The sequence below is a fragment of the Caenorhabditis remanei genome, chromosome I (assembly GCF_010183535.1).
Source record: "Caenorhabditis remanei strain PX506 chromosome I, whole genome shotgun sequence".
Lineage (NCBI taxonomy): Eukaryota > Metazoa > Nematoda > Chromadorea > Rhabditida > Rhabditidae > Caenorhabditis > Caenorhabditis remanei.
In genome coordinates this window covers 13,206,999-13,216,599 of record NC_071328.1, presented here as the reverse complement: position 1 = coordinate 13,216,599, position 9,601 = coordinate 13,206,999, and the positions used below count along the sequence as shown (strand labels likewise).

At 41.5% G+C, this 9,601-nt stretch overlaps 2 protein-coding genes across 2 annotated transcripts; both read right to left on the bottom strand.

Annotated features, from left to right (window-relative positions):
* Positions 1-106: 106 nt before the first annotated feature.
* GCK72_002940 (uncharacterized protein) lies at positions 107-984 on the bottom strand (the record flags this gene model as incomplete). The annotated part of the gene is made up of 2 exons (XM_003095029.2): positions 107-351; positions 837-984. 2 exons carry the CDS (start codon positions 982-984, stop codon positions 107-109), a joined length of 393 nt encoding a protein of 130 aa, XP_003095077.2.
* A 5,938-nt stretch (positions 985-6,922) lies between these two features.
* Positions 6,923-7,226, bottom strand: GCK72_002939 (uncharacterized protein; the record flags this gene model as incomplete). The annotated part of the gene is made up of 2 exons (XM_053723706.1): positions 6,923-7,145; positions 7,189-7,226. The coding sequence occupies 2 exons, from the start codon at positions 7,224-7,226 to the stop codon at positions 6,923-6,925; spliced, it is 261 nt and encodes an 86-aa protein (XP_053592351.1).
* Between the last annotated feature and the right edge of the window lie 2,375 nt (positions 7,227-9,601).

The following is a 9,601-nucleotide window of genomic DNA, read 5'->3' as shown; positions in this document are numbered from 1 at the left end:
TCATTCCGTTGATTCAATGTTTACGGTGGATAAATAGTTATTTTAATACTTGAACACTTGTTTGAATGCAGAATAATTTATTACGAGAAATTAGAAGAAACTCAATTTATTTCTTCTTTCCACCGGCTGAACCAGCCAATCCTCCGATAGATCCGAGAAGACCAGAGACTCCAGAGAAGATTCCTCCAATATCTGGATCAGCAGCCTCGATGACAGACAAACACATGAGAGCGACGAAGACGAGAAGAAGGAAATTGAAATTCATTTTATTCGGGAATTGTGAAGATTCATGGAGTGGGGTGGGGGTTTTATACTGGCTCGGTGCTCTCACGGTGAATGGGATTTTAGTTTCTGAACCAATTTAGAGTGGGAAATAGAGATGAAATGGGTTATGGAGTCATAAGCGCATTTATCGTGAGAACAGTCTTATGATTCTTCTTTTAACAAAGGAACCTCAGAGGGGGTCCAAATTGCTACCAGGTATTAAGGATAACTTGATTAGCCATATCCCAAATTATTGTTTTGTGCTCGTCACTTCTCTCTAGAAATCGTTTTCGCCCCTGACATTGGAAGCTATTCTTGACCTTTACCAGGGCTTAAGCGAGACAAGTGAAGAGCACAGAACAACAATTTGGGATATGCCTAATCAAGCTATCCTTAATACCTGGTAGCAATTTAGAACGTTTCAAAAGTTAGAAGTAAAATCATAAGACTGTTCTCACGATCAATATGACTCCAGAACCCATTTCATCTCTATTTCCCACTCTAAATTGGTTCTGAAACTAAAATCTCATTCACGGTGAGAACCCGGAGCCAATATAAAACCCCCACCCCACCCCATGAATCTTCACAATTCCCGAAAACAATGAATTTCAATTTCCTTCTTCTCGTCTTCATCGCTCTCATGTGTTTGTCTGTCATCGAGGCTGCTGATCCAGATATTGGAGGAATCTTCTCTGGAGTCTCTGGTCTTCTCGGATCCATCGGAGGATTGGCTGGTTCTGCCGGTGGAAAGAAGAAATAAAATAAGCTTCTTTTAATTTCTCGTAATAAATAATGCAAACTCGTATTGTTTTGGTATAACATGCAAAAGTATTGAATTTTCAAGTAAATTGATTCCGTGGTGAAATGAGATTCTCACAATGTTTGAAAGTTGTCAAGATCTGGAAGCAATCAGTCGGAATGAAAAAGAGAAACATAATTTATGAAAACACAGGGTCATTAAAAGTCCATTTGAAGCATCTGCGCTCCAAAAATTGTTTTTTTTTAATTAGCGATAAAAATCGAGAAGAATGGAAGAAAAGTGAACTTCATTCAAAAAATTTCACTCCCTATTGTTTGGCTGAGCGGTGACTCAGTTGAGAACCTGTCAAAAGTACCATTTTTTCAATTTTTTTTTCAAATTTGTCAATTGTTTATTAAAAGTGCTAACATTTCGAGGGAGCATCCAACACTCAAAAAAAGTTCGTGAAATTTTGGGCTCTGTTCCAAAATCAGATGCCCATAAAAAAATCGGAGGCCCATGGCAGAATCGGAGGCCCGTAAAAAAATCGGAGGCCCATGGCAGAATCGGAGGCCCATAAAAAAATAAGAGGCCCGTAGCAGAATCGGAGGCCCATGGCAGAATCGGAGGCCCATAGTAGATAGAGAATGTCATCGTTTATAAATGATGAAAAACTCCCTTATAAGCATCTAAAGTAGTGCAGAAGTCTGAAAACCATGTTGTAACTACATGATGCGCAAAGCTGATTTTTATTTTTTTTCATTCATTGCTAATTATAACAGACCTTTTTTAACACATTTATTTACCCGAAGAAAGTGACATATTTATGTGAATAATTGTTAAAAGAAAAAAATGGGAAGCAACTACAGTGCGTCCAATAATTTTAAGACACCCCCCTACATCGAAGGTACCGAGAAAATTGGATGTGTTCTGGAAAAACTGTGAATGTAGTTCGATTCAGAATGGTTGAAAACCCCTACAAACAAATTTCTAGAAAAAATACCTAATTCTGAGCACGTGACCTCAAAAAAAAACACTTTTTTGGCCGTCCAAAAATGATGAGACACCCTCGATTTTTTCGATTTTTCACGCATATCACCAGTAAGAAAGAGCTTTAAAACATTATTGATTATTCAAAAACACAAAAAAAACCAATGCACAGTTCAATAATTGGTCTCTACTCCATTGTTCTGAACATTTTCAGTCATCCATATTTTTCATGAGTGGCTTCGCCTAGGTTCTTCAGCCACGAAACCCATTGGAAGAGAAGAAATCAAAGGAGAGAAGGAACGTGGAATCCGGATGACCCAAGCCACGTCAAAAGGTCAAATATGAACTCTTCTTGAATGATTAAATCAGTTCTAAGTTCTCGTTTTTGCGAAACTCAATAAAAGGTATTTGTTGTGAGTTTAGTGTGTTCTTAGTTCTCAAAGTCTGTTTCTGTCCTAAGTGATAGAAATAGATAACTTGGGGGCCGAACCAAATTAGTTGTAGTAGTAGAAGTCAGACGCTGGTGAAGGTGATAAGACCTGATCCGAGCTCCTTCGCTATTAGAACTATTTCTCAATTCGAATTCGTTTTGAGAGAAAAAAACCTCTCGTTGACTAAACATCAGCGAACGTGCTGTTCCTGTCTCGGAGATCGAAGATCGAAGAGTCGGACAAATAGAAACGGTGAGACCGTGGTGAGATACTTTGGTGTGATATTGGTGAGACGGTGGTGAGAAACGGTGATGTCGTTCAGTACGGAGAGAACTAAAAAGAGAAGCTCGAGTGTTACTTCTTCCGGGAAGTCATGGGCTGTCCAAATGAACGAGGTGAGACTGAAGGAGAGATGCAAGTTGGTGAAGGGATTCACTGACTTTTTGGAGTCTTCGGGTCGTATGGAGAGTGATATGTATGAGGCACTCAAGGCGGCGTGCAAAGGCAATGAGAGACAGTCAGAAGTGCTTGTAGAGCCGGTGAAAAAGTACTGTCAGGAGTTGCGAGAACGATTTGAAGAGCTTGGCGGAGAGAGATGGCCGCTAGAGGTTATTGGAGTAATGAGGGAAAATGGAGTGGAAACGGTAGAAGAGTTGCGTGAACTCTGTGAGAAAGGTGTAGAAATGGTGTCACGTGGCATCGTGGAGAATGCCAAAAAGGCCCGGGATGAGTTGGCATTGTTACAAGGTGCTTGGAATGAGGAGAGAGAGACGTTGTTTAGAGAATTGAACAAGCTGAAAGAGGAGAAGAGATTGGCTGAGGAGGCTGTCTCGAAGTACAAAAAGACATTAAAGGAGGAGCGTGAGGCAAGTAGCGAGTTGAGAGGACTGCTCAGAAAGCAGGAAAGTGAGCCTAAGAAGGCTGGACAGGCCCGTGATACTAAGGAAGTTCCGGTGCCCTCGAGGTTGGAGGTGGCCAGAAAGTGGTCCCCAAGGGATTCGGATGACGAATTCTCGATGCATGGCAGGCGTGGAGAATTCTCGGATAGTGAAAGAAGTTGGGGTGAAGATTGGAAGAGTGGCAGAAGTTCCAGGTATAGCGCGGAGAACGAGGTTATGATGGGAATGGTGGCATCTATGGGGAGAATGATGAAGGCGTCGGCGTTGCCAGAGCCAAAAACGTTTGATGGTACTGGGGACTTTAAGGAGTTCAAGAGAGCGTTCTTGCTGAAGTACCAGCAGGTGACAGATGAGGATGATGAGCTTGTGGCTATCTTGGAGGAGAGATACCTGAAGGGAGCAGCGAAGTCGTTGTTCAAGTCGTTGAGAGATAGACATGAGAGGTCTATCGCTGAGTTGTTCGTTGAGTTTGAAGCGAAACTCAAGAAGAGACAAGGAGATGCAAAGGCGGAGGCTTTGCAGGAGTTTGATAGACTCCATAGGGCTCCTGGGCAGAAGTTGTGGGAGTATCTCGTGGAGGTTGAGAAGTGGTCGAAGAAAGCCTATCCGGAGGTCGGGAAAGCGACGTTGTCGCAGATGAGAACGACAAAGTTGATGAGAGCTACGGAGGATGATGACATGCTGCAGTCGGTGCTGGTAGCTAAACGGTTGGAGTTGCCACTGGCGGAGCAGTATGACCAGTTGAAGGATATTGTACTCCAGAGGGAGAATGAGAAACTGCGGAAGCAGAAAGAGAGAATGGGGAGATTGAGAGATCAGGGAAACAGTGATGGTCGTCGTTCGCCTGAAGGTAGTAACGATGGTGACCGGAAAACTGTAGGGGAGAGAAGAGATAGTGGAGCGAAAATGAAATGCTTCACTTGTGGAGGAATTGGACATGGTTCCTGGCAATGTGTATCGAAAAGAGTCGATAAAGTGCAGATCCAGGAGGGGACTGTCAAGAATGCTGGGGTGGAAACCGTGGAAATGGTGGAGATGTTGGGACAACGGAGACGGGTTGTCATTGATAGTGGGGCAGTCGTATCTGTGATATCGACTACTGCTTATGAGAGGTTGAAGGCGGGGTGTCGTGGCTGGGAAAAGAAAGTTGAAGTGTTCGGAAAGCCGACATTCACAATTTTGAATGCGTCAAACTCTAAGATGAGAGTCAGGGGGCAGATCAAAATTCCCATGGTGGTCAGAGGGCGGAAAGTGAGAGTAGTTTTCCAGTTGGTTGACAATTGGGTGGAGAGGATACTGATAGGAACTAATGCTTTTGAGAGCATTGGCGTTGAGCTGAAATGGAAAGATCCATATGGTTTGGTGAATGCCGAAGAGAACTCGGCAGAAGTACAGTTCATTGGAGGTGAGAAGAAACTGGAGAGACCAGGAGAGAAACTTCGGAAGGTTCCGACGGAGGTATCGGAGATACAGTGCAAGAGCGTTGCCGTGCGTGGAGAGAGGGGGAGAAGTGCAAGCACGGGTGACGTGGGAGAGGTGTTCAAGTCGGAAGGGGAGAAGGAAAGAAAGAAGGTGAAGATTCGGGCGAGTGTTGCGGTCATCGGACCTAGATTGGAGGCGAGGGGGCCAGGTGTTCTCGAGTATCGTAATAAGACGATAACGGGGTGGACTCAGAAGTTCGATTGGGGAGAAGTGAAGGAGGCAGTGGTGCTTGTTGAGTACACTGATAAGGAGGATGAGAACAGCAAGATATTTGAGTTCGTAAAATCAGTTGCGAAGGAAGTGGAGAAAGTCTGGATGATGCCGAGAAATCTACAATGTGAATTTGGGGACGTCGCCAAAGTGACCGAAAAGTGGAAAATATGGATGGAGAAGTCAGTCAACGTGGAGGTGGTGGATCCGCTGATGCCAGTTGGAAAGCACAAAATACCACTCATCTTGGAGAAGTGGAATCAGAAGTCGCTGGATGGTCTTCGACAGTATCTGCGGATGGCGTTGCCGAATAATTCAACTGGATGTCAGCTGAAGAAGGATGAAACACTCGGACAGGATACCACAATTTGGATTGGAGAGAGTCTTCGGAAAAGGACGCCCGATCGCCGAGAGGAGGGGGAAGTGGCTTCGCCTAGGTTCTTCAGCCACGAAACCCATTGGAAGAGAAGAAATCAAAGGAGAGAAGGAACGTGGAATCCGGATGACCCAAGCCACGTCAAAAGGTCAAATATGAACTCTTCTTGAATGATTAAATCAGTTCTAAGTTCTCGTTTTTGCGAAACTCAATAAAAGGTATTCGTTGTGAGTTTAGTGTGTTCTTAGTTCTCAAAGTCTGTTTCTGTCCTAAGTGATAGAAATAGATAACTCATGCTTCCAACGACAATTGCAGTTTTTAGTGGAAAATGGTCAACTTTGTGACTGTGACACAGCCTTTCTGATAGTCTCACAATATTGATTCGTTATGGATTGTATAGATCACAAATAGAGCTTTATTTTTGTAGTTGACAACTTTTTTATACGGACACATCCTAAGATGTTACAGGCAGTCTATGTAAACAGCTCAAAAAGTTTTCCTTTTAGCACTGAAAAAGGACAACAACTGCGAGCAATCACTTTGATGATTGATATCTTCTTAGGATGTGCATATAGGTTGACTGAAAATGTTCAGAACAATGGAGTAGAGACCAATTATTGAACTGTGCATTGGTTTTTTTTGTGTTTTTGAATAATCAATAATGTTTTAAAGCTCTTTCTTACTGGTGATATGCGTGAAAAATCGAAAAAATCGAGGGTGTCTCATCATTTTTGGACGGCCAAAAAAGTGTTTTTTTTTGAGGTCACGTGCTCAGAATTAGGTATTTTTTCTAGAAATTTGTTTGTAGGGGTTTTCAACCATTCTGAATCGAACTACATTCACAGTTTTTCCAGAACACATCCAATTTTCTCGGTACCTTCGATGTAGGGGGGTGTCTTAAAATTATTGGACGCACTGTAGTTGCTTCCCATTTTTTTCTTTTAACAATTATTCACATAAATATGTCACTTTCTTCGGGTAAATAAATGTGTTAAAAAAGATCTGTTATAATTAGCAATGAATGAAAAAAAATAAAAATCAGCTTTGCGCATCATGTAGTTACAACATGGTTTTCAGACTTCTGCACTACTTTAGATGCTTATAAGGGAGTTTTTCATCATTTATAAACGATGACATTCTCTATCTACTATGGGCCTCCGATTCTGCCATGGGCCTCCGATTCTGCTACGGGCCTCTTATTTTTTTATGGGCCTCCGATTCTGCCATGGGCCTCCGATTTTTTTACGGGCCTCCGATTCTGCCATGGGCCTCCGATTCTGCCATGGGCCTCTGATTTTTTTATGGGCCTCCGATTTTGGAACAGAGCCAAATTTTGTACTGGCTGTGAGAAAAGCAAAAACTATTTTTACTTTTTTGGTTCCGAAGATGTGTCAACGACGTCAATACAGAAGGAGGATGTTTTGTATCGATGACACATCATAATTTTTCTTAGTTATGTTTATATTGCTTTTCGTATATATGCAAATGTTTATATTAAAATGACATTTTTATTTGAGTAGTATAAAAGGGATCACGCTTTTCGTCCTTGAATCGTCCTCAAGGAGACGCTGATGGCCGCCTCGAAGGATCTCCCAAGCCACTCTTCGACGTGATCCGCTACGAAGACCACGAAAGCTGCCAGAAGAAGACGATCTTGAATTTGGCTGGAGGAACCATCGAGAACAGCATTGAGAAGCAGTTTTCCGGCGAAATCCAGAAAGAGTTCCTTACCGTCGACGTCTTCAGCCTCACACCTTCAGCCAAAAATCAGCCAAAAAATTCGAAAATTTGAGGGACCTGTTATAGGTTAGATATTTTGCCCGTATCTTTCCCATAAGATATAGAAAACATGATTAAGGATCGATCCATGTTTATTGAGTAAGCGGAGAGAGGTCCAGATGGACCGACCTCTCTCCGGCCAGATGTTAAGTCTTACTCCGGAATAAGAATAGAATACTCGTGGGTGTGGCTCCGCGTGCCTTTTCCTCCCTCGTCCCTCTCACTCATGTGACCACCCGCAAGACGGAAGAGCCACAAAAGTGACGGAGACTCGGGCGATAGAATAAGAAAGGGACCAACGACCAGAAGAGGTCGAATGGCCTTTCACAGACCATTCAATTCTGAAAGTTGTGTCACCCAAAATTTTGGGACCATTCTTTGCCTATTGAGCCGAACTCTCTCTATGCCTTACTGAATAGGCGTATTTTTATATTTTTATTGAATTCTAATTGTTTCCTTCTACTCTCGACGACCATATTGGAATTGATTACGGAAGTAAGTGAATTTGAATTGAATTGATTTTAAATGTGAAACAACAGTGGCTTCAGATGGTTTTGTTGCTTACCACATCTGAGATTTCATCATTTGCACAGAACCGTTGAATATTAATGTGTGCAGTATCTTTTTCCGGTGGTGTAATAGGTAAGTTATACGAAGATACTGCAGCTGAAATATTCAGAGTTTGGAATCTATTAGCTCGATCTGGATGACAATTGTTCTATTTCAGAGAGAAAATGTCATATCCATTGAGTTGTGGCACGTGCATGACACTAATTGAAATGGCCACCCGAGTAAGCAATTTTATTTATTCTTGGTTTAAAACTGAAAATTGTTATTTTTTCAGATCGCAAACATCCTGAATCGTCGCATCCAGCCGATGGTCTGGAGTAGCAGGAAGACTGTATCAACGAGATAGCTGGGATATCAATAATAGCTCAAGGAGTTATTGAAATGACGGAAGAAACCCCGACACGTGTGTTAACATTGCAAAATGCATAAAATAACCTATTACGAATCCTATAAAATTTTTTTCAAACCTCTCACTTCAAGAACTTTGCACATTTTTTACATCTAAATAACCATGCGGCGACATTGTAATTCAACCTCTGCCTATTTTACAGTTAAAGGAGGACAGAGGTCATATTTTTTTATTTCAGATTCTGATACTTCAGAAAATTCTTACAAAATTGTTTTTTCTTCTTTTTTTACGATGTAAATTGATATAAGCACGAAAATGAGTTGAAAAAAGCAAGAAAACGAAAAATCGGGAAATAAAAAGAAATAATATTGTCCGAGAGGACTACACGGGGGCAAAACATCGCGTGGGAAAACTCTTCCATCTAGGCTCCTTTTGAGCCGGAAAAACGTGAATTTAAGGCATTTAGAGCGATTTTAAGCATATGCTCCAATGATGAAAGTTTTTCAGAATTTTCTGAAGTATCAGAATCTGAAATAAAAAAATATGACTTCAGTCCTCCTTTAATTATTTATCTGTATCGGTGGAATTTCAAGAAATTGATTTAAAAAAGTTGTCAATAAATAGTAGCGCAATTATTGGATCTGTGCTCCAATGAAATTGTCTCATACGCAATTATTTTCATTTTCAGTCAGTAGAGTACGGTTAAAGAAACTGTGAAAATCAATAGGAAAATTGATTCTTTAAAGGCATATTTTCTTATTGCAGATTTCGATACTCTAGAAAATGCTAAGAATATTTTAGCATTGACACATATCCTAAAAATCGTTAAAATATGAAGATAACTGTACGGTTGGCACCGTGTGTTCTTCTAAACATTTCTTTAAAGTCTCTTGAGTTTCTAGACTCACTCCGTATGTCATTGTGTGCCGCGTTTGACCTCCGGACGCGCGCGCATTTCTCGCAGCAATACTGTCAATTTCGTTTCAAAATGGAGAATTTCGGCACTCTTGGGCGCTGTCGATATGTAACTTGCAAGGGAGTGTCCGTACAAAAAAGTTGTCAACTACAAAAATGGATCTCTACATTTGATTTGTATGATCAATTAAAAATCTACTTGATGGGACAATAAGTATTACCATGACACACTCTCAAAATTTGGCGTTTTCAACTGAAAAAACCAAAACTTAATATACTTTTTTACTGTATCTAGTGATATACATCTCGACCCTGGATCCTTCCCTAGGCCACAGTTTCATAAAAAACCAGCCTGTCTCCCCCGCCATCGGCGGTTGAGCCGGCTGGTGTCTCTTCATTCACGTAGTCATTGACTTTCGAATGCGGCTGTCGCTGTCCAAAGCACGCCAGTTCGGTTTTGCCCACTGGCTCAGTTTCTCTTCTCTTTCCAAAACCGCTGCGGACAGTGCCTCAGACAAACAGACAAACACCGCTTGTCTTTTATATATAAGAATGATATTTTCAAAAACTTGATTTATTTCTTTTAGCATTGAAAAA